Consider the following 24836-nt stretch of genomic DNA (forward strand, 5'->3'; position numbering starts at 1 on the left):
CATAGCAGGCTGCCTCCAGGATTGCAATGCAGAGACAGCTTGTTCCACCTCAACTGCCCATCACAACTAATACAGCCACTATTCATATATGTGGTAGGATTCCACAGGAGACCCCTAGGACGGTTTGTAGTTTCAGACACCTCTAATTAAAGCACCACTATTGTTACTATTACTGTTTTCCTTTGTTTGTAGGAGACTGGGAAGATGTGAATGTAGTTCCCAATGTGATTCCCAGGGTCCTTACCTTATCCTGGCTCTCGATTGCTTGGTACAGTTTGACATTGGAACCTGGCTCCATGAAGTCTCCAAACAGAACTGGCTGGGTGGGAATGACCTCCTCAAAAGTGGTGCCAAACTCCACCATCTTCTCTGTCATTAGGTTGTCAAACCAGCTCCGGTCCTCGTCGCTGACCAAGCGGTCACGGAAGACCCGGCAGCTCTCGTGGTACCACAGTCTCAGCAGGTGCTCTTTGTTCTGGTAGGAAATCCCAGCAAAACAGCCCCCATGAGAGAAGCAGAGAAGTGTTATGAGCATTGCTGTCAGCAAAGCTGGTTCCTGCCCAGCATGTGGCCAGCTCCACTCCCATTACAAGGCAACTGGAGCGGAGAAAGAACTGGGCAGAGGAAGCTGCTTTCCTTCTCAAAAACAACTCTTGTCAAAACAGCTGCTTTGCAGAGAGCTCATTACAGCATCAGTTTATCTCCCTCTATCTGTCTATATGTCGGGTTTTCTTTGAGAGATTTAAATTTTATGTTCTTTGTTCTTATCTTTCACCAATTTGAATTAATTTGTACACTTTTATTGTATGTTTTTTGGAAGATGCTTTGATTTAGCCACAGTAACCCCCTGCAACATTATAGGCTGGGGATGGTATGGCTGGACAGTGCCCAGCAGAAAAGGACATGGGGGTACTGGTCAACAGCTGACTGAACATGAGCCAGCAGAGTGCTCTGGTGGTCAAGAAGGCCAATGGCTCCTGGCCTGGATCAGGAATGGTGTGGCCAGCAGGAGCAGGGAGGTCATTCTGCCCCTGTGCTCAGCACTGCTGATGCCAAGCCTTGAACGCTGTGTCCAGCTCTGGCCCCTCATATTGGGACATTGAGACACTTGAGCTCATCCAGAGGAGGCAATGAGGCTGGAGAGGGGCTGGGAACACAAACCCTGTGAGGAACCACTGAGGGAGCTGGGGGTGCTCAGCCTGGAGAAAAGGAGACTCAGGGGTGACCTCATCACTCTCTACAGCTCCCTGAAAGGTGGCTGTGCTCAGGTGGGGTTGGTCTCTTTCTCCAGGCAGCACTGACAGAACCAGAGGACACAGTCTTAAGCTGTGCCAAGAGAAATATAGGTTGGATATTAGGAAAAAGTTTTTTACAGAAGGAGTGATAAAGTGCTGGAATGGTTTGCCCAGGGAGGTGGTGGAGTCCCAATCCCTGGACGTGTTTAAAAAAACATTGGATGTGGCACTGAGTGCCATGGTTTAATTGAGGTGTTGGGGCATGGGTTGGACTTGATGATCTTAAAGGTCTCTTCCAACCCTGTGATTCTGTGATTTCTGGTCTTGCCCTGGGTGGCAGGGCTGTGCTGATGGGAAGACTCACCTCAACCTTGCCAGGCTCAGCCATGAGCATGCCCTGGAACACCTTAGAGAGGTCTCTTAGGTTGAAGGTGTAATGTGACTTGGCTGGTGTGGGCAGCAGCTGGGATGTGATGATCGTGTATATGGAGATCGTGGCATCGACTAAGGGCTCGTTCAAGTCCTTCACTGCATCTGCTCCCGCTGCAGAGACAGAAGCAGTCAGAGAGGATGTCAAGATGGTAACGCTGGGCTGAGAAGGTCTTTGTAATGCAGGAAGGTGGCACTAAGGGGCAGAAGTGCTGGCTAGCACTTGGGCAGGAACACACTTTTTTCTGCTTTTTTCTAAGAGACAGTGAGGGACCTGTCCAAGCACCTGCTCACTGCAGTGCACAGCTGCTAATGAGTTTATCCACTAATGTGAACCAGATTTGGGGGTGGAAGAATGCTTTACAGCCATTCTGTGGTGTGAAGACTTCATGCCCCCCAGGAACACAGGAGGCACTGCCAGACAGGTAATTGATGCCTACCTGAAATATTCCAGACAGGTTTTCCTTCTCCTTCCTTGCACTCCTGCAGTGAAATCTCAGCTACTTTTAAGCTAGAAGGTGTGAGTGCCCTCTTAGCTACACCCCCTGCAATTCATTATGCTCAGCAAATGCAAAACCACTGAGGAATAATTTCTTATGCAATAGTCTGGCAAGATTTAAACACAGCTGCCAGTTTTAGAGCATAATTATTTTTTTCTCCCAATGAAGTTTTTTTTACAAACACTCCTGGAGAAGTAGAACCCTGTGACACCCCAGCATTTTGCACTTTTTTGCATGTTTTCAAAAATCCTTTAATTTCTTTCTAAATCACAGCTAGGTGTTTCAGTGTGCCCCTGAGATCACAGTCCGCTACTGGTGCTTCTGCATATTGCAAGCACTCAGAGAGCTCTGCTTTGCTTCTCCCATAGCTGACTATTCTCACTCCTTTCTACTGGCAGATTTGCAGATGAGGGCATATTTGCAAAGATGATCCTCAATTCCCACCCTGTCAAGTATAAGAGGACTCATTTCACTCCAAATGAACCCTTTTTTCATGGTGGCTGTAGCACCATGCTCAGATCCACCCTGCTCAGCTGTCCACAGGCTGCAGCAGATGGAGAGTAACAGAAGGCTCTGCTTCCACAGAAGGCTGTTGTCTGGACAAGTGTCTGTCTGCTGAATGCACAGGTAAGCTGTGCCATGCTGTGCTCACCAGCTCATTCTGTTTACAGTCCCTCTCCTCTTTCTGCTCTTACTTACGCACTGGATTTCTGTAACTTTTTTCTCCTAGGAGTCCATCTAAAAAAAGACAAAAAAATTAGTTCCAGCTTTACCTGCTGAGGTTAAGAATATCTGCATCACCCATCACAAACAAAATCCTCTTTGAAAGGCCCAGGCTATAGGATAACATATTGAAACTGTGAAAGGCAAAGCTGAAGTTTGCTGATTTGCACCAGCAGAGTTTGGCCCTGAGACTAAACAGGGTATGAACTCTCTGTTTGCTAAGCCTCATAAAACACTTTCCCTAAAGCATCTTTGAGTGACTACTGCAAGTTCCAGCTTTCAACACTTTGATCAGATCATCAATATTAATTGCTCCCCTTCCAAACTCCATTGCCATCAAGGTGACTTTCAACATGAGGAGAAGGTGGCAGTTTTCTGCAGGACTTACCCATCCAGCTGCCAAGAATGGTGGAGAAGATCTTCCTCTTGCTGCCTTCATCCATCTCAGTGAAGGAGAGGTAGTTGAAATGGCGAGTGAGGCGTGGAGTGACAGGATTCCTCCCCCCTCCAGGAGGTCCCATGGCACAGACGAAATTAATATCTACCAGCTTCTTAAAAGTACCTTTGAGAGTGCAAAATCAGGAATGATTTTGTTGTAGCTAAAATCCCTCACCACAGATCTCCAGGGCAGGTACACCTATCTAACAGGCCAGCTCTTGCCAAGAGCTCTGGCCAGGGATGTGGCTCGTACCGATCTGTTTGCGGTCGTACCAGCCGTGGTGATCCATCCACTGCCGCAGCAGCTCGATGGGAGGCTGGGCTCCAAACTGCTCCAGCATGGGCATGTTCAAATCATCAATAAAAAATATGAAATACCGACCAACTGGAGGCCCATATACTCCCTTCCGCCTGCAAGGACAGAACCCGTGTCAGGACACAGGAAAGGTACTTCTAACTTGATTCAAATGCATGATTTTTTTTCTCTGGATGCTTTCTGAGTCAACAGTTTTAGCTATTTTTTACACTTGATACACTCCTTTGTAAGGGCCTTTGCACTGAAAAGATCTGGAGCAATGTTCGAGGCACTGGCTTCTCTCCAAGTGAAATTTTGTCTACTTATGCTCAATGCCAAGGAGTAAATGAGTGCAAATAAAAGCAAAGCTTAAGCCCATGAATCTGTTGGAAACTTCAAACCAGTGGCTGACTAGGGAGGTGAAATGGAAGCTGTTTACTGTGGGGAGTGGGATTGCGGGTGGGCAGCCGCATTTTCTCCCTTCATCACTTTCTGTAAAGATCCTACACCAGGGTTTGCAAACACCTGTGCTGTGAAATGTAGTATTTCTGGAATAACTAGAATTGGAGCAACTTTTACCGACCCTCACTAATCCTTCTCACTTCCTTGCCATTATAATTGGTGCCCACAATCCCAGCTCAGATGTGCTGTGTGTCCTACATGTTATCCACAGCTATCCCTGCTCAGGGCCCCTTCAGGTCTTGGGGTGAAACTGAATAGTCAAGGTGATAGAAACACTGAGCTCAGGGATACTGCCTTTGCACACAGAGAAAGGAATCTTGCCTCTTATCCAGTTTGCTGTCGATGAGATCCTGGGTTTGGTTAGAAGAGGTGCGTGCTGAAAACATCAGGAAGTGGGCGATGTATTTGTTAGGCAAATTCTTCAAGAGCTTGTCAGCAATTGTGAGAGTCTTCCCTGTGCCAGTGGGACCAATGCAAAGAACCTAGAAGCAAAATCAGCAATGCAGCATGATCATAGGCAAGCAGGCTGTGTTTCCCAGAACTCTGACACTGGCTGGAGGAAATGCAGCCAGAAAAGAGGTTACTGCTCTTTTAGGCATTTGAAGGTTGGGAGAGGGTGTCTTGGACTTGCTTCTTCAGTAAGGTCAGCTGCCCAACACCAAAATCTCTTGGTGTGGATGGAATCCAACCAGAGAAGTACAAAATGGAACTGTAGGAAACAGGTAAAGAGGGATGGTCATGGGCTATCTAGCAATTGCTGCATTTTGGTTGAACAACTGTGTGTTGATATCCCTTTGGGGTGCTGACATGGTGCCTGGGGACTGAATGGATAACTCTTAGTGCTTAAGCACAGATTTGGTGCAGAGAAACACAAATCCATGGAAGTGGGATATAATCTCAAAGTATTAGGCAGCTGTTAAGTTCTGACTGCACTGGGAGAAGAAGAGGTTGAATCAAAAATTCAAAAACAAGGCTGGGCACGTACTGGCTTATAGTTGGTGAGCAGCAGCTCCAGCAGATAGGCCATTCGGACTGTGTTCATCGTGGGCACAATAATATCACAGAAGTTGGTGTCTGGAACCATGGTGAACGTTGCTGTAGCATCCAGCCACACCTCCCAGTGCACCTGCAAGATTGGAGTCTGCTTAGAGGGGGCATCTATCCCTTCTACAAAAAGGAAAACTATTTCTGCTATTTTCCCTGTCACTGCTCCTTGTGTAATAGCTCAGATTCTGAAGAGAAATTCAGGTTTCCAGCCCCTCTGTTGAGCCTTGCCACCCTTACCTTTCTGTATGGAAATGCTCGGAGTGTTTGACTCGTTACTTTTGGGAGGGACAGAGCCCAAGACTTAGAGATCATTGCCCCAGCAGCAACACATCTGCCCTCCCTTCTGAGAATTGGGATCAAAGTAGGATGGAGCACTTCTGACATCTGCAAGAACAGGAATTCTGCCCATGGCAAAGGGCCAAAGGGGGCTTATCTGGGCTCCTGTCTTCCCGTTCCGTGCCATCACCCATGTCACACTCAGAGGCACATGAGGTTTTCCACTTGTACAAGATATGGATCTCTTGTGCTAGACTGAAGCTGCAGATAAGCCTCCCAGAGGCCACTATACAAATGAGATAGAGCTTCTGCCAGGGCAGTGCTGGAGAATACAGGAGAAATCTGCATTCCTGACCACCCCATGTGGCCTTCCCAAAGAGACCACACTGGTACCTTCTGTTAAGCACCTGACAGTCATGTAGGGTTCTTTGTTTCATTTCAGGAAGGGGAAGCATTTTCCTTGCTTCCTAAATTCCTTTTAGCCCAGAGTCTGATGACTGTCAGTCAAGATGACCCTGACATGCCCTACACTGCTGTCTCTTGTGAAAAAGATGGAATATTTATCCGCCTTGCTGCTATTTCAGACTCTGCTGCACATAGCTCTTCTGCTGCTGTTCATTGCTTTCTAACACAGACAGCTCTATCCATATGAGCTCCTCCCTGTCCTCCAGCAGCCACACCTGTGCCACCCCTCCTTTTTCTGAGCACTGACAGAGACACACAGGTCTCAACCGACCAGCTCTCAGCTCAGCTTTGAAAGATCTGGTTCACAGCTCTGAAGGCAAGAAATTGCCTTCTTGATTCAATGAATTTTGATTTAAACATTCCTGTTTGCTTCCTATAGGCCTTTCTTCTTTGCCCTTAATGAGAAAATCCTACCAAATCCTGTGGGACTGTGTCACTTCCTGGTCCCTCCTCCTAAATTACTCAGCTTGGAATTAAAAGTTAAACATTTTACCTCTTTATGGACATCCTCATCATCTTCTTCAGTACTGCTAAGCCCAGCATCATCCAGTTTGTAGTCATAAACCAGTCCTTCTTCTGGGAAGAGTAAGCGGATCTGTGAGAATAAAGCTGTGATGAACCTGCTGCCACTCAGCTCAATTCACAGGAGGATTTGCACGACTTCAAGGAACACTTTACTAATGGGATGCTACCCAGGCCAGGGGGCTCAAGTCTCTCCCAGAACTTCCAGCTCCAGGGGTCCCAGTTAGAGAGTGGCATACCAGATGCCCACAGGAAGTGCATCCAAAGCCTCCAGGAGTAGCCCCACGCTTCCCTTCACAGAGAAAAGCAAGGCACAATTCTTCCCAAGAATATTTCTGGGATTCACATTCTCTGAACCTCAGAGAAAGAAAACACAACTCTTATCATGTGCTGTGCCTGTGTTTGTGCAAAAGTAGAATGCAATATAAAGATTGTTTATCCAAAGTGATGGTGTTTTGTTTTCTTGGACTATCAGGGCCAGGAGTGTGTGTGTGCCGGGACAGTCGGGTGACAGTCCCAAGATTCTGTGAAGTGTGAGAGTTGTGTGCAGGGTTGAGTGCTTGGCAGATTCAGTTTTAGATGTATAGAACAATATAGTATAATAAAATAATTAGTTAGCCTTCTGATATCAATGGAGTCCTCCTCATCATTCCTCCATTGTCAGGGCCCTCTCAGCATTGCAATATCCAGGCACTCAGCTCTGATCCCCATTCCTTGCTACTAATTTCTCTACAATGAGAGAAGATCTGCTTTTTCTTTACTCACCCTTTCCTTTGACATCTTCTTCCTGAGCCATGAGCTAAAGGCCTCACGACCTTGGGAATCTCCAGTAGCTCCCACACTCCAGACCAAGGCAAATATAAACCAAGGCTCAATCAGCTCACCCATACGAGCCATCTTCTCCCGGGGAATTGTCTTAAGTCCCTTAGAACCAGAGACAAGCAGAAGAAAAATTCTCAGGTATAATTATGGCACACAAACCCCAGACTCTTCTTAATTTGCTCATAATTCTATTCAGCTTCTAGTTTTTCCTAGCCAGTTTTTCAGAGGCCTTGTTAATATATTATGTGGATTAAAATTTGTTGTTTCATTGGTGTACTTGAGAGACTCCCTTTGCTGAACTAACGTCACTCAACAGGATATGGGAAAAGAATTTAGTCTTAGGTTTTTAATTTGAAAATTGTCCAGCCTTCTTCAATACTAATTCTCAAAGGACCTGCAATCTGAAGTGCATCACTGCTCAGCTCTGATCTCTGCTTTCCCCTCATTCTCCAATTCCCTCTGCTATAAATAAAAGTGAACCTCCACCCTCCAGCCTGGTAGGCACAGAGCTTATCTTGTGTTCCTTCAGTGGGCAGAGCATAATCCTTCCAGGTTTACCTGTGATTTGCTGGATGCTGTATTACCTTCTGCCACATAGATGAGCTACAGCATGACCTTTCTGCACCAACATCTTGTTCTCTGGTGACTAACCCTTTCCATGACTTAGTGTCCTTAAGAGTTACAGACACAAGGAACAGTGATAGAGGTAGGAAAATCTACCTTGATGGGAATGAAAGGCTGATACAAACATTCCAAGAGCACGAGGAGACTCATTGTGAGGTTACCATCTGTAGAAGTAATTATCTCCTTCACAGAGCTTCGTAAAAAGTTGATGGACTCCTGGAAAGACAGGCAGGGACAGCTCAGTGTCACCATCTAGCATAGCTGTCTTTGGTTTTACCTGCTTGTTCACCTCCATCATGTTATGTTTAGCAGGGAGATGTGACTGAGAATGCTGCCATTTCCAATTGCATCCCAAGTACCACCATTTTTTACTGGAGAAAAGCAAGACAAGCCCCTTGGTTCAGTCTCAACACCAAGAAACCTCTGGGCCTCCCTTTTGCTTCTATGCAACAGTTACACGCATCTTGTGCTATCATTGCTGTTAAATGGTTTGCTCCCTTTAGAGCCTTCCTTTGTAGCTCCAGGTTCTTCATTAAAATAATGGCTTATCAGCAGAGTAAAAATAACAAGACTTGTTTGTACAACCTACTCCCTGGAGGGACTCCACTCTAAGCTAGTGAACTGCACTAGGGATGATTTTGTCCAGAAGATAATTTTAAAATGAAATAAAACCAACTATAATGACCAATAAGACTTAGTCACATCTACAGAGATCAATGAGTAACCTGTATTAAAGCCACAAAATTCACAGAGAAGTTTCCATGATAGATATTATGGTAGGAAATGTTCCCACAATGTCATTTAAATCCAGGCCTTGACATGTCTGGACTGGTTGATGATCAAGATGACATGGAAAGGCTGGAACAGAACAGAAGCTCACCTGGAGGAATCTCCTGAAGAGAGATGCCAGCTGGGGTGCGAAGCGTTGCATGACTTCTGGCACATTTTTCAGCCAGCATTCAGTGAAAGGGTCCAGCCCCAAAATGCTGGGTTCCAGGTAAACCATACCACAGCGGGAGACTGTGGCAGGGGAAGCAACAGCCAAATCCTGGACTTCAAACATCATGGTCATGCCCTAGAAATTAGAAAAGAAAAGAAAGGATAAGGACCTGCTCAGTTTTGATACGTATTTCAGTGCAGGGAGGAAGGAGTACAGACTACATGCAGCAAAAGTGGGAGGGATGAGTTACCTCTGTCATCTTGATGATTTCCCCTGAGCTAAGGCACAGCTTCTTATTGTCATCAAGTACTGTGTTCATGTTCTCAATCCACAAAGCATCCACTGGCCCATCAAACATGTACCACTTCTTGCTGGAGTCAGCGGCCACGGTTCCCCGACGCATGAGTGTGGAGAAGATCCCGTCTGTCCTGAAAGGCAGCAGGAAGGCAGGGCTTGGCCCATTCTGGTTTTGCTGAAATAAATGGCAAAGTTCCCTCCACAAAAGGCAATCTTATCCTGCTTCATGTGTCTCTCTTATCCATGAGCTGCAGAAAGGTGCACCTCATTCTTTTTTTTACTGAGACACATCTCAGCCTGAGTGACATCACAAAACAACTTCTTTGGGCATCAGGATCTGGAATTCATTTAACTATAAGATGTCAAGCTTCCCTTTAACATCTATGTCCTGAGTGAAGAGTAAAGAGGCCTTGCTAGCATCCAGTTCAGGTTACAGGCAGATCATCTGCTCTCTGGAGGTGCCTCTTTTTCTCTTTTTCTCAAGGTTAAAAGGATAAATCCAAGCTAAAGAGCATGACCCTACCCTCTTTATAACTGAAGTTCCCCATCCTCAGCTGCCTGTGAACCCGGGTGATGCTGGAGCTGGTGACCAGGAGAGCAGACACAAGGAATGCTGGCTGTTGACAGCAAGAATTTAATCTGTACATGGAAACCTTGAGCACAGTTTCCATTCAGACCCTGGACTCGACTCCTGCTATTAAATAATTATTTGTTATTTTTATAGTACTAGTGAATTCCAGAGTATTGTTATTGAGATCAAGGGAAAACAGTCTGTTCTAAAGCTCAGCTGATTAAAGCAGATGGATTTGTCTGTAAATATATTTTACACTATTGCTGTATTTTTCTTTTTTGTCACATTGAGATGCCCATGTAGAGTCACATCATAAATAAACTGTTGAGCTTAATTGGAGCTCATATAAAATGTCCTTCAGTAAATATGTACCACATCCTAAGCTGGGAAGCTCTGGTCACAGAATCAGTAATGTTTAATGGCTTGCACTTTTCCTAGAGGTAGTTAGTTTTATATATGTTTAATTTCCCTCATTTTACAGAACATAGTCTTTAGTTTTGCCCTGAGACAAGTGCTGGCTGACAGGGCCAAAGGGAGATTCACACTACTTCTCACACTCTAGCTTATGGATAAAGTAAGCTGAAAAGTCAGCCTCAGGTCACATATGGAAATACAAGCAGTAGGACCTGGCTATAAAGAGGCCAAGTGGGCTATTGGTTCTTGTTCCCAAACCATGTAAGCAAGCAGGAGCCCTGGCAACAGCAATGAAATTTCTCTTTATGTCTCAAAGTCATTCCTCATCACTCAAGGATACCAGAGTATTTATACAGAACAATTCAAGTGCGCAGTACGGAGGTCACTTTTCTTCAGAAGCAAAGCAAGTTCTTTTAAGCTGCTGTATCTTAGGAGCAGGGGCATGTGCTCCAAAGCTATTGAATTATTGTTCTGCAGTTAATGCTGCGAGCTGAGCTGCAGGAACTGTCTGGGCATGTGCTGGCAGTCGGGCCAAGTGCACAATGAGGGATGTCAGCTTAAATCGCCGTGACTGGCTATTGTAGCTTGGTGGGGATAAGGACTTGATCGCTTCTGGTTTTGTGCCACCACCCCAAATGGTTCTCAGCCTTGGAGAGAAGATGCTCAAGACCAGAAAAGTGTTTTCTGTCTGGAAGAAAGGAAAGAAGGTTTTGTACTTTACCATTCATGCGTTAGCAAGTTGAACTCTCCATAAAGCTGGCCCATTGTGATGGATTTGGGATTCAGTACAAAGTAGCGGACTTCTTCGTAATTCCCACCACTGGCTGCAGGCTGACCTTTCAGTGATGTCATTGCAGCTGCCAGGACTTCATAACTCTGCAAAAGCAGGACAGTCAGAGACTTAAATGCCATGGCTCCAGAGCAACAAAGCCACTTGCTCTTACAGCAACTGCATTCAAATGCAGTGAGAAAAGACACATAGTGAAGGGTATCATAGTATGGAGACCCTTGACTTAAAGTTAGATCTGTGGAAGAGGCCTAAAGCACCTAGAGAGGTCAAAGTATGTCTCAACCTTAGATAGAACTAATGAGCCTCAGTCTAATCTCACAGCTCAAAAGCAAACCAGTAATATACCTCCCTATGGCTATAAATTATTACGAACAGGCAGCATCTTTGTGTCCTGACTTCTATCTGAGAGAAGCTTTAAATGCCAGTATGGGTCTTCTGTGAAACAACCCACTGCATCACTAGGTAAGTGATGGTTTGCTGGGGCCAGCACAGTGTCTCACCCATACCTTTGTCTTCCCAGAACCTGTTGGTCCCACCAGCATCAGGCCGTGACGAACTATGGTGGTCTCGTACAGCTGGATGCATTTAATCACAAAACCTGTACAGGAAGATGATGCAGAGTGGGCCTGGGCACACATCTCTTTCCTAGGGCAGCATGCTGGACTAAAAGCCCAGGTCCAGAGGGAGCTTGTGGAGAGCCTTTCTCCTCACCATCAACATCCTTCAGATTTGCCTGGATGCAGGATTTGCGGATGGCCTCTTCCAGGATGCCATAATCAACAGGCGTTTCTTTGATATTAGGAAACAAATCTGAGACAATACCATTGAAGAGCTTGAGGTCATCCTGCAAGAATTTGGGTACGTTGGCATCCCTAATAGCTCGCAGGCAGATCAGCTCCTGCAAGGATTTGAGAATTCAGGACTTCAGAGATCTTTCCTCTTGTATGAGGCTGCAGAAAAGGCTCCATAATCTATGTCAGTTTGAAATACAAGCATGTTTACCTCATCCATATCAGGATTCTCTCTTTTGAGATTGCCAGCTGTTGAGATGACGGTCTTCACAGCTCTCATCCCAAAGTCATAGTGATCCTGAAAAAGGCACAGAGGAAATAGTATCACCAGATAGAGGAGCACCATCTTAAAAAGTAAACTTAGGCATGCACTCAGCTAACAGTTAAGAAAAGAAAAATGACTTATGCCTTCAGAACAATTCCTCCTTCATCCAACCTTATTCTCAGTATCCTTCAGCCAACTAATTAGTCCTCAACTGTACAGTCTATGAATGAGGAAGATGAGAATAAGTACACAATGAAAAATCCTAGATGGAAGGAAAAGCAGGCAGGGCTGTTTATCTCAACTGTCCTGTCATTGTAATCCTAAATAGGATTTAAGGTGAATCCAAGTCTAGCCACAAGAGCAGAAATGACGGAGGGAGGGAGGAAGAGAGAGGGAAGGAAGGAGGGAAGGAAGGAAGGAAGGAAAAGAAAGAAGAGAAGAGAAGAGAAGAGAAGAGAAGAGAAGAGAAGAGAAGAGAAAAGAAAAGAAAAGAAAAGAAAAGAAAAGAAAAGAAAAGGTGTAGTGACCTTTCTGAGATATGCTATCAAGGCACAAGGCACCAAGAAAACCTGGATACTTCATGTCTAGGCTGGGAAAGTCTCACATTTCAAAAACAATCTTGGACATTAAGGCATCTACCTGGGAGCTGAGCTGTTCTGACAATAGTTTGAATGTTGTGGTGATCTTCTTTGCAAGGACTTTGGCTTCATTAAACCCAAAGGAGTAGAGTGAGATCTCAGCAATCATGGAGTAATCTGGGACCATCATAGCCACAGGACGAAAGAGAGCCTGGAACACACAGATCCAACACAATGTTCAAACCACTGCCGTTTCTTGTTTTTTTCCCCAGCAAACTGAAAAGGCTGAGTATCCATTCCAGACTGTTTAGAGGACACAAGATGAGTGTGCCTGGCAGCTGTCACTGCAGCATCCCTGCAGACTGCGTCTGAACAGTGCCATTTCCTTACACGTGGTTCAAATCTCAAAGTGATCCTGGAGAATCTCCAGAAGCATCACACCCTAACTCTTGTTGTGGACACACTGGTGGGTCCAGGTAGCACCCAGCACCTTTATTGCCCCTCTTCTCTCTGTCTGTGCAGCCTGCCCTCTTTACCTTCAGGTTATCGGGCAGCTCCGTGCGCCCAGCGTACCCTGGGTTCATTGTGACGAACACTGCACAGGATGGCATCAGTGGGATCTCTGTGCCTTCAAATATGAAGGTTTCCACCTGGAAAATTAAAAATATGATCATCCTTGAAGAACAGAGTCTGACCTGCAAACTAAATAGTGTAGCAGAATCTTCCAAGAGGAGAACAATAGCTTTTAGTTGTTAAATTATAAAGCACAAACACACACAGCTGCCCACAACAGCAGTGACTCAATCTGGTCCCACTGCAGGAACCCAGTATTACCAGCAATATTTTTCCCTGTATACAAGACTGGGCTTGTGGAAGATTTACTGATAGGTTAAAATTTTCCTTTTTTTTCTTTTAAACTCTTGAACAGACTTCTATCCCTTTAGCTGTAAACAAACATCTTTCCATTTATTTTGCACTAGAGATCAGACCTGAATTAATTCATGGCAAAGAGGGCAAAGAGAAACCTAAATCCTTTTTAAAGCTGTGTAGGTAGTAATTTCAGATGGGGGATAAAGTAATGCAGAAGAATTTACAGAGAGCAAGTTTCTAATTCCAAGCCAAAGTCAAGGAGATTCAGGTCTTAACCCTTCTGGGCCTGCAGAGAACAAAGCAGAGGCTGGCTGCTAGAATGGCTGACAGCTGAATCTCCATTAAAACCAATAGTTCACAACAATTCACTTTACAATGCAACTCTGTGTGCACCAATATGGGTTTTTCTATATATACTGGGTTTTGTGAATCCACCAAAGCTTGGTTAACACATTTAGACAAATTTGGTGCTGAGCAACTCATGTCAGAACACTGACTGCCTTTATCACAGCTCCAATTTTGATCAGCTCAGTGGATCTGTATCAGAGTGTCTCCCACACCAAAGCCTGCTGGCACTACAGCTCAAGCTGAGAGGTACTTCAGCCTGTGAGAGTGTGGGCAACTCTGGCAGCATAGACTGAGGTGAAGTTAAAAATTCCCCTGAGGATGTTGACTGTAATGGACTGATGTGATGTGCCATAGTTAGGACATTGTTCAAACCTCTCCTCAAGGATGTCTGTTAAGGGTTGCCCCTGAGAAGTGAAGCTTGAAGGTGTGTGCAGAGACAAGGACTTGCCTGAACTAGCTCAAGTGGAGATTTTTTTGCCTGCCTTTGCATCCACATGTGCCTTACATACCCTCTGCTGCTGTGCTTTCTGGATGGTTGTGATCTGCTGGGCCACCACCGACAGCACCTCGATGTCGATGCGGTTGAACTCATCAAAGCAAGCCCAGGCACCAGCGCTGGGCAGGGAAGGAATAATGGAGGGAGTCAGGAACACCAACAAGGGGCAAACTTGCAGTCAAAATTTCTAAAAGTTATATATCCACATACTGGGTGGGCATAACAGAGACTGGAAGTGAACACAAAAGGGCCCTGATGTCCCATGGCAAACAGTGACACAGCCACGGTGTCCTGGCTCAGGGGACACCCCAGCTGTGCATGTGATGAGAGCCCATGGCAGTATCCAATCCTAGAGCCTGGGACAAATTCTCCATGTTACACATTTGAGCTTTAAAGAGGTGTCATGTTGAATTCCTGGTTGGTACCTGAGCTGTAAGTGCAGCACATACAGTTTAGACAACACTTACGTACATTTTTCAGAATTTGGAAAACTATATATAAAGCTGGAAGTATGCATATGAGGAAGGTGATCTTCCCACAAGGCATGGCTTAAGAAAGAAGTTAAATTACTTACAAAGAAAACATCTGAGAAAAGAATATCAGCTTTTGTTGGACTAACTAATTCAGATTCACCAGTGTGCAACAGACTAATTGGACCAGCTCTGTTTGAAATGTAGAGAAGAGAGAAGCCTCTCTGAGAGGATCCCTCAGGGCTTAGAGCAGTCTCTCTTGGCTGCTCAATTCTGAATACTCTCAGCAGATTCTCTTCTTCTTAAGATTAAGCAGCTTGTGAGCTGAATCTCAGTCCAACATGGATGATATTAAAATAAAGGCCAAAGCTGCAAACATTTGCACAGGTGGATTAGTGCATTGTGGATTAGTGCAAAGCATTTTAATTTTACCTTAAACGAACAAGGATCTCTTTTTATCTCTTTTTTTTTATAATTGGATCAACTGTTCCTCCTTTCTGGCTGGAATTTTGTAACCTTGCTCATTCTGGAAGTTAGTAACCCCCTTGGCTAGGGCTTTTTTTTGTTCTTTTGGGCTACGATGAAAAATACCCACCAATTCCCAGTGTGCAGCATCCCTCAATAATGACACTCAGCATTTCACTGTACCTGGCTAGTCCCTTAAAAAACTTGCCCATTGCCATAAAGTCAAGTTGGTCAGAGCAGTTGAACACTACAGTTTGGATTGCCAGTGCTTTGCCCAGGTCTTTTGTTGTTTCTGTTTTGCCTGTTCCTGCTGGTCCTGCAGGTGCTCCTCCAAATTTCAGGTGCAGAGCTCCTGTAAGTGTCAGATAACACCTACAACAAAGAAGAGGCCAGATGACGAAAAAAAGCATTTGTACTTCTGATTTCAGCAAGGAGACATATGATCTATACAGCTGGAGACAAGGAGGAATCCATCATTCATTACTCTACAAAACTGCTTAGATATGCAGCATTCTGCAAAGGAGTTAGAGCTATGTGGCCTTGATTAGTATTCATGGGGGCCTGCATGGATAAATCCTTCTGCCACTGGCTACAAATTCATTCTGCAGAAAAAGGACAGTTACAAAAGGGTAAAACTATTATTTCTGCTGCATATTCTAGAGCACTAGCTGGTTTCTAGAAGAGCTCCTTAGCTATCAGGTGGGCATTTTATATGAGAGCACTACATTAAGAATTAGGAGAGTGGAAGCAATCAGTCTGAGCACTGCCCACTCGGAATACAGTAGCAACCAATGCCAGGGTGCTCCTGTGCACTTGTCTCAAGTAGTCCTTTACTGTACAAATGGATTCTATTTACATACATCAAGATGCAGGACCTGAATGGTCAGATCCTTGGTTTAATCCTTTTCATCCAGAACAAAAAAAAAAAAAAAAAAAAAAAGAAAGAAAAGAGAAAAAAAGGTGCATTTGTTACACAGAAATCAATGTCTTTACCTGTCAGTGAGGGGTGTGATAACCAGACGGCCAGTGTTGCCCAGATACTCATAGCCATAGATAAACTCAGCATTGACTGCTCTGATGTACAGGTCTCCCCTGGTCCAGTAGTATCTAATGGTGAGTGAACATGGCATCAGAAAGATAAATACTGCCTGGCAGACAAAGCAGGAGCTCACAAGATTACAGCCTGCAGGTTTGGAGACCTGATTGTCAAGAGATTTCCCTCCCGAGAGCAGAAAGGATAAAGTAGCACAACAGGGTGGACAGGAGTTCTCACAGGACCTGGGATCAAGCTTTGCACCCCTTGGGCAACAGCACAGCCTTTCACAGTCAAACATCATGGTATGGTTTAGTTCCTATTGCCAAAGAGGATGCCATCAAAGCTAGATCTGTCTCATACTCCTGTTTCCATTTGCCATGGACACAACTGATGGGTAAGGAGAATGGAGACTGGCCAGGGAAGCCAGGTGAGATTCAACAGCTGTGCTAACTAACCTGAGCTGGGAGATCCACTCAAAATCGTTCATGCTCGTTACATTCTCCTCAATCAGCCTTGCTGCAACGTCCTTGGCATGCACCTCGATGACAATGAGAGCTGACAGCACTGCTCTCTGCATCTTGGACAGCTTCCCACGGACCAGGCCCACCAAATCTGCCAGCTGGGAACAAAAGGAAAGTACCCTGAAGCCATGCACTCTGTACCAACACAATGCAATCAAACTCAGGGCATGCTGAGCCTCAGATCATATGCTGTGCTCAGACTACTTCTGCCTCTTCTCTTTTTAGAAGTACAAATGGTTGCTCAGAAAGCAAATATTACTCAGGGTTGGCTCAGAGCTGAGTTTTGCCTACACCATTACCATGTTCAGGTGAAAAGAATGAGTTAGAGCCACTATGAAGTCCAGAGCTAATAATTCTCAGGTATTAGGTGTGATTAGATGCACAGAACTGATATGAAGGATGCAGTTTCCTCCACTGTTCAACACTACAGTTCTTTGCCTTTTGCTTCTTGGGTAATCCTGGAGAAGTTATCTTTCACCTTGTTACAGTGTTCTGGTGGTGATCGCATTATCAATCCTGTATATTTTTTGAGGTTTATTATGACAAATACCCTAATAATTAAGAAGACAACCTGTTTTATCACTTGTTTTGAACAGTGCTATGCAAAACTGTGTCTCTGTTTCCCCACCAGTATTGTCCTGGCTTTATTTATAACTTGTCTGAGGTCTGATGACTCAAAAGCCTCCACCTGGCAAAACCTCACCCTTACATTCATTTTCATACCTGAGCACTCAGCTGTGGGTAAAGCCTGCTGGATAAATCTCCAGCCTCCAGAGCTTCAGACACTTCCTTTGTCCAGAAAATCTGGCAGCCAGCAATGACCACTTGGCCAGGCCATTCCAAGACCCATTTGGTACGTGGAGTCTTAAAAAAGAAAAAAAAATAGGTGTGAGAAAGGGGGGGGAAAGGTGCTAAGACTATTTATTTATTTATTTATTTCTTTATCTATTTATTTATTTCTATGTCCTCTTGCTCCAAGAGGCATGCTTAACAAATCAGCACTGAATTCTTGTGTAAGAGGATTTCCTTTTCATTCCCTTCTTCTTGCTGTGAAGAAATCACCTTCAGGCACCAGGTACAGCAGGTACCTTCTCTCCACTATGCTCTTGCAGTAACTAGTTACAAGTAGCCATTAGCAGGTGAAGAGCAGGAATCTGTGAGACCCAAAAGAATGTTTCCCCTCCTCTGGCCTATTCTAACTTTCAAATTTTCAGTCTGAATAAGAAAGAGTAACAGAAACATCTGAGGCCTCTATTTTTCAGCCTTTCTGAAAAATGGATTAGAAATAGATTACCTAGATTAAAAATTTCAATTTTACACCAGCATAACTTTTATACAGAAACCAGAGCCATGATGCATCCCCTATGCACCAACTGAAACCAACAGTTCATGTGCCTTGATTACTTTTACCAACCCTTAGCACACTGTGTGAGACATGAGAGCTGAAGCAGAAGATCCTTTCAAAGAGGAAGTAGTCTGGAGAGATGAATAGATATGGGGTTCATACAGGGTTGTTACATGCTGTAGGAAAGCTGTGAGGGAGTGTGCAGGGTTTGCATTCTGCTAAACCATCAGCTTTTTGCCCAGCTGCCCATTCTGCACTTACAGTCACACAACTGTATTAAAGGCTGTGTTTTGAAAGTGGAATAGAATAGAATAGAATAGAATAGAATAGAATAGAATAGATCCCAAGTTCCTCAGCCCCACCTCTGGTGACCTCCATGGCAAGCCTGGAACCAACACATCAGAGACCTGGCAGTTTGTGATAAAACTCTTACCTCTGGATAAACACCAATTGATCTTTCTATGTTGTCCCGAACACTGGCCCTCATGGTTTTCTCCACTTCCACCAGCCAGTCCTCCACATTCTCAGTGGGAATGATGGCAGAAGACAGCTTCACCTCTTCACCTTCACCAGAGTACATGTGTGTGATCTGTAGGTCTTCCTGGAATTTCAGCTAATGGAAGAAGCACAACAGGCGATATGAGTGAAGGATTTCTTTTCTATGCCTGCCTTCCTGCCCCTGGGGGACAGCCAGCCTACATCACTGTTTGCTCATTATAAACCTGGTGCCAAACTTGGTTGCCAGTAGTGATAATAAAGTGTGAGACAGACGTGCAAAATGACCTCTCCAAATAACAGAAAACGATTGTATGAAAACAAGAGATTCACATTGCTGGTGTGACTTGAGTGAAGCAAATCAAATTATAGGTAGGATGAACATTTCTCATTGCCTGTCTAGGATTCAGACCCTTGACTCCTGCTCAATTCTGTAGATTCAAATAATTTCCCTTGATGTCACAGTGCCTGGTTTTAAGAGTAAAATTTTAACAGCTTCTCCGGTGCCCCAGCATATCACTGAAAGTCCCCTTATTTATTCCAATGGCTTTGCACCATGTTTCCAGTTCAATTTCCTTTCTATTTTTCCAAACTAATGACTAGGAGATTGGTTTTACTGTCTGAGTATTGTGGTGGTTTGAGCTGTGACTAGCTATGGAGTCTGAAGTCTATTAGGAATAACAAAGAGGAAAAAGAGCCAGGTAACTCCAGCTCCTAAGTAGGGATGAAGGCAGAAACTTAATTCAGCTCAGGCTTGTTCAGTCCTTGTCCCTTCTGGGGGTGTCAGCAGGAGTGGGATTCAATCCTAACAAGGTGCCTGTGAGTAGAAAGCTAAGTCAGAGCTATTTCTCCTGGCCTTCACAGTGAGATGGACAAATGTCCAGAGGGAGTGTCCTCCCTTCCTAGGATGGCTATCTAAGTGAATTTCTCTAAGACACCCTCGGCAGATGCCTATTTCCCCCCATTGTCTGAAGGACAACCAAGGGTACCCAGTTCATGGGCAGATGCCTGGCTTTGAAATGTCTAAAGTGAGGTTGCTGGAATCCCACTTCAGGACAGGCAGCACCTTCCAATGCCTACGTACAGGTTTCCAGGAGACACATTTCCATAGAGCAGAATGTGAACATTCCTCCAGACCTCAGAACATCTCCAACTCCCACGACACAGCTTCCCAAAGGTGGGCCAAGCCACCCGTGTGCTGGCTGTGCCTACCCGTGCAATGTTCTCAAAGCACTTGTGCAGGTGAGGTTGTACAGCAGTGGGGTCTTTGGTCTGGGACAGGATTTCCAGCAGCTCATCATCTGAAAGGAAGTAGAACCTACAAACACAGAGAGAAGTATGAGGAGAGGCTCTGTTTACTGCAGCAGCAAGAGCTAAGTGCTGGCATGATGGGGAACAAGCCTTTTGCTAAAGACACTGCTGCTGACTGCTCACTGATCTCTTTGTGTAGGCGAGCAGCCACCATCCAGCCCTCTCCCTTTCTGTAGAGACAAACTTCTGCCTCTGCAGAAGTCAGTTTTTTCCTAGCAAAGAGGGTTTATATGAGTATCAAAGAATACAAGTCTTCCTTCAGGGAATAAGAGATGAAGTTACTTGAAGATTTTCATTTTACCCCACCCTTTCTACATAAATCCTGAGGCACAGATATGCAACAATGCTACCAGACTGCCCTTAACTCACCACATTTGTGTGTGCCTGTTTTCTCCCCATGAGATGGCAGCATTGAAAGGCACAGCTTTGCTTATGTTTGCAGGCCATACATAAATCCTAAGCTTAGGTGCTTTTGCTTTTTCTTGGCAGAATGAACTGCACTGAGCCTCTCCTTTCATATTTTCTGAAAGAGGGAGTGCAATCTAGCCCAGTGAAATTTGGGGTTACCTGGGAAAAGCAGTTCTCTTTGTTTCCAGATATTCACTCAGCCCTTTCTGCACAAGTTCAAGTAGTTGGTTACAATTTTGCAGCTTCTTCAGTAGATCTAGATGAGGGCACAAAGAAATCACCTACAACAGAATGTGTAACAGAGGAAGCATCAGTATTCTGAGCATGTGAGAGATAAGGCAATGGAGATAATTGGGCTGCCCAGTGATGTTACTGATGGGATTTAAATTACTCATTCACAGGAATTCTCAGGGATCTGGAGAGGTGTAAGCTTTGTGGGTAAGAAGGGTAAACAGCCCTTGTGGAGACAAGCATCTCTGGCTTCCCCTAAATACCAACATTTGTAATATGGAATACAAGCAATGAAGGAGTCCTGGGAAGTGGAGACTGGAAAATAGAAGAGAGCAGAGCACTGCCACCAGGGCACCAAAATAGGCAAAAACAATGGTTCTAAAAAACTTAGAGAATCAGTCTGGAGGAGGAATTGAAGGAGTTACCTTATGGGTTACAACCACTACAGGTTACAAGAAATGTCTAAAGTGAGGTTGCTGGAATTCTTACTTTAGAGTGAGGCAGGGATTAAGAGGCAGGGATTCTGTGTGTTGAGGAGGAGGAAACTTCTGGGGTGGAGACTTTGGTGGAAGGCACTACAGAGAGTGGATCTGTCCATTCAGACACCAGAAAAAAAGGCCAAGTTCCAAGAGAAGAGACCTGGGCAAGGCTATGCAGTTAACAGTGTTGCTCATGTCCACACCATTATGAAAACAATGACTCAAAGACACAGTCCTTGTGTGAGCACAGCTCCAAGGTGTTTGAGATACCTGCACTGGCTTTCATCAAGGCACATACCTCAGGGTTTTTATTAGCCTTCTTCATGATGTCCCTCCAATCCGTATCCACGATGTTGTAGCGCTGGCTTTCCAGTGGGAGCTGTCTTTTGATGTCCTCTGATCTAAAGATTGGCTCCAAGTAGAGCCAAGAGCGCTGACAGTTCAGCCACTCCTCTAGGACATCCTATTGGGAAGCAAGAAAAGCATATCAGGACACCATGCTATGAACCTGTTCAACAAAACCATTCAAACTGTGCACTGGAACTTGTTTAAAAAAAAAAAAAAACAAGAAAGAAAGAAAGAAGAAAAGGTGATGCAGCACTTATACCTTCCATATTTCTAAAATCTACCTACAGGGTCAGGAGGTGGAATTTGTTATCCAAATGATTAACAACTTCCTAGCACTCCTCTTTCCAAAAGTTTTGGAACTTTTCTCCTGCAGCACTGCTGTTTTGCTGCCATAGTCCTGCTGGGTGCTCCTGGTTTGATGAGCAAGTACTGGCACAGTCTGGCAGATCCTGCTTAAAGAGCAGTCTCCCATGTGCTTTCCTACACTGAGATGTGGATGATTAGAATGGATTTCACAGGGTCTGTAAGAATCTCTACAGTCCACTTAGTACAGTGTGACTAGAGGGACCAGTAACACTACTCACAGCAACAGGCAAGCTCTGGCCCCACCAAAACATGTTGCAATAGGCAGCAAAAAGGCTGCATTACTTTCCCAGAGTCAGAGGGCTTTCACAGGCCCTATTCTTCCCTAAAGACTGATACTCTCTTGATCTCTGATACTTGACTGCCCTCCCAGTTCCCAGCAGCAACTGCACAGTGTCCATGTCCAAGCACAGCAGCACAGCCCAGCTGCCTGCCTCCCACACGTGTGTGGGTAAAAACCAGTACCTGTGTTATCTTCAGCTTAGTTTCCCACAAGTTCATTCTCTCCTCAAAAGGTTTCTTGAAGGGTGAGAAAGACATGCTCTGAACCAGGACAATATGATCATCTAGGAGCTGAGAAATGTCATCGGTGCTTTTCAGTATGTAGGTATTGGTGTTTTTGTAAAGCACCACACTGAATGAAACAGATTTCCATTCAGCCTCTATCTTGTTGAGTGCCTGGAACAGAGGGACAAGCAATTTAATTTTCAGATACAACTTCTGCAAATGGTTATCCCAGCTTCCACAACTCTCTTAATGCCACTCTCTAGAAAATGACAGACTTTTGCTCCTGGAATCCACTGGAAACTGCAGCTCTGTATTTTATGCATGACACAATCAGCAACAGCACATTTCCTCTGCATTGCCCACAGGTTCAACACCTCTACACCAGTGCTGAAACAAACGCTTTGAGGGGAAAAAATGGCAATTTCACCTCCAGGTCTGTTTATGCTCTAGATGCACAGAGGCTGCCAGCAAAGAGCTTATTAATGACTATGATTAATGACAGCTTTGACAAAACCGCAACTATCCATTGGGAACTTGCCTGAGATTTCAGAGAACAAGAGCTGCCAGAAGGTCAAGACCATCTTAGATCACATCTGAACTGATGAACTCAAGCTGAAAGACTATTTAATCTATGAATCTCCAGAGCTAGAAAGGTTTCCCTGCACGTTTACTGGTTTAAAGGATTTGCCATCTCTGTTTCCAGTCACAGCTAATCCTTCTGACATAACAGTTGAATGGCAGAGTGCAGACAATCAATTTATTTTAACTTAACCACTCACTAATCCCACAGTGATGAGTGAGACCCTAGCAGTGGATCAACATAACCATAAGGCATTGTGCTGTTAATGCCACAACTGAAATTCTGCACAAGACAGAATAAGTTCTTCTACTGTGTGGAAGTTGTGTGGTCATCACTCCCTTCTGTAAGGACAGCAACCTTTTTACTTGTGCTGCAGAATGTGTCTAACACTCTGGGACAACAGGAACGTCACCCAAGGCAATGACTGCCTGCTCAGCAGAAACCCATTTGAGAAGCAAGCAGTGACACAACAAGACTCTTCTCACACTTTCGATGGCATATTCCTTGCTGGCTGTCTCAGCCACTTTGAGAACAGTCTCCATGTGGTCCTGCAGGTTCAGCTCCAAGCAGTGACCAAATGTCATGCTGGGGTCCAGCTGCTCTTCGGCGTTGACCTGGCTGGACAGCATCTCCCAGTGCCGGCTCCTCATGCCAGGGTTGCGCAGCCCCTGGATTAAGGGCACGTACTGCTTGAAGTCGTCCATCTTGTCTCGAAACTCCTTGGCCACACTCTGGCAGTCTTTCAGGGAGAGAATCAGAACAACAGGGAGAAAATCAGCAACAACAGTGTGTGAGGAAGTTGCCTTAAGGAATTTCTAGAAACTGTCTAAAGCCTGATGTGCATGTAGTCACATGGTACAGGTAAGCAGCAGGTGAGAGCACAGGAAAATGCAGGTTGAAGTAAGGAGGATAGGAAGGCTCTCTTTATATGGCCACTAAACCAGGATTCAAGCCCGCTCCCAGAAAGCAGATCTGCCTATTACCAAAAGCCTGTTTCAGGCAAGCCCATGCTAAGATGAAGTGTGCCTTAGGCTAGAGCTCACCAGAAGAAGAGAGGCAGACAAATTTAACTCCTTGATATAGACTGAAACATATAATCTGCCAGCAGATATTTTGGAAGTTACAGTCATCATTTCAAGACACTCACTTCTCAATAAACCTGCATTTTCAGTTATCTCACAGCACAGCTCAGTCACCCTCAATAGAAGATGGACACTGAGGAGCTAGAAGCAGGCTGGGATCCCAGCCTGGAAAAAGAAAGTGTGCAGGAGAGGCCCTGCCAGCCTATGGCCATGCTAGAGACAAATGTACTTCTGCCTCATAGGAAGGACAAAGTGAGGGAAAGGGCTTTTCTCTCTGGGAGCATCCTAGAAAGCCTCTGCACTGTTCACATCATGCCTTTTTTTGGAGTTGTGCTATGGTGAGTAAAACAATGGGTAGGTAAAAAACATGGGACTTGCTTCCTTTTCAAAATCTGGCTATAGCATGTGCCTTGTTTTATTGCACCCTGCACGGTTGCACCGTGTGCTTGCAGCAAAGATGTGATCACCTCGTGCTCCCTGCTGGGGATATGCCAAGGACAGAACGAATATCCAGGTACCAAAGAATATTGCAATGAACATAAGCAGGTATTCTTAGTATTTCTGTTTATCATAATGATTCATAGTTACTCATGCATCCACTCATCACCTCCTCCATTGGGGCTGATTCATGGCATTGTTTAAGAGCAAGTTCAAGTTAAAAAGGATGAATCAAAAATCACCCACAGCAAAATATATTTCAATCTAAGCCATCTGGCAGGAGATTTTAGAATTAGCTCTAAAGAATGACCAACACATCTCTGAGAACCAGGGAACGGCAAGTTAAGCTACAACTGAAGCCTCAATTTCAGCTTTATTAGGAGAAATGGTCAAAAGACCTTCATGTGAATTGCAAGGGCTGAGCGCAATCATCTCAACTTCATACACATTCAGGCAAGAAGGAAAATTGTTATTATATTGCAGAGATCATTTCCAGATTTTGCAATTTCATTTTATTCATAACAAAATCAAGACCTCTTCTGGCTTTCCATTAAATGCA

General features: G+C 44.8%; 1 protein-coding gene across 1 annotated transcript in view; it reads right to left on the reverse strand.

Moving 5' to 3' along the window:
- The window catches only part of DNAH1 (dynein axonemal heavy chain 1), a 64980-nt gene that overhangs the window by 19892 nt on the left and 20252 nt on the right, over positions 1-24836 (reverse strand). Inside the window, exons 19-47 of the mRNA XM_054281039.1 lie at positions 23243-23496; positions 22136-22348; positions 21258-21422; positions 20409-20530; positions 19743-19848; positions 18469-18648; positions 17414-17554; positions 16625-16788; positions 16127-16240; positions 15317-15505; positions 14212-14317; positions 13021-13134; positions 12546-12695; positions 11853-11939; positions 11562-11748; positions 11357-11448; positions 10782-10936; positions 9029-9206; positions 8719-8913; positions 7935-8054; positions 7158-7316; positions 6364-6465; positions 5068-5208; positions 4404-4564; positions 3579-3736; positions 3276-3449; positions 2864-2902; positions 1600-1778; positions 245-475 (exon numbers count right to left, since the gene is read on the reverse strand). Of these exons, the coding sequence (XP_054137014.1) occupies positions 245-475; positions 1600-1778; positions 2864-2902; positions 3276-3449; positions 3579-3736; positions 4404-4564; positions 5068-5208; positions 6364-6465; positions 7158-7316; positions 7935-8054; positions 8719-8913; positions 9029-9206; positions 10782-10936; positions 11357-11448; positions 11562-11748; positions 11853-11939; positions 12546-12695; positions 13021-13134; positions 14212-14317; positions 15317-15505; positions 16127-16240; positions 16625-16788; positions 17414-17554; positions 18469-18648; positions 19743-19848; positions 20409-20530; positions 21258-21422; positions 22136-22348; positions 23243-23496 (4376 nt within the window). The remainder of the gene's footprint in view (positions 1-244; positions 476-1599; positions 1779-2863; positions 2903-3275; positions 3450-3578; positions 3737-4403; positions 4565-5067; positions 5209-6363; positions 6466-7157; positions 7317-7934; positions 8055-8718; positions 8914-9028; positions 9207-10781; positions 10937-11356; positions 11449-11561; positions 11749-11852; positions 11940-12545; positions 12696-13020; positions 13135-14211; positions 14318-15316; positions 15506-16126; positions 16241-16624; positions 16789-17413; positions 17555-18468; positions 18649-19742; positions 19849-20408; positions 20531-21257; positions 21423-22135; positions 22349-23242; positions 23497-24836) is intronic.

Source organism: Melozone crissalis, unplaced genomic scaffold (genome assembly GCF_028551555.1).
Source record: "Melozone crissalis strain CALT ecotype California unplaced genomic scaffold, PUWL_Pcris_2 ptg000029l_1, whole genome shotgun sequence".
Taxonomy (NCBI): Eukaryota; Metazoa; Chordata; class Aves; order Passeriformes; family Passerellidae; genus Melozone; species Melozone crissalis.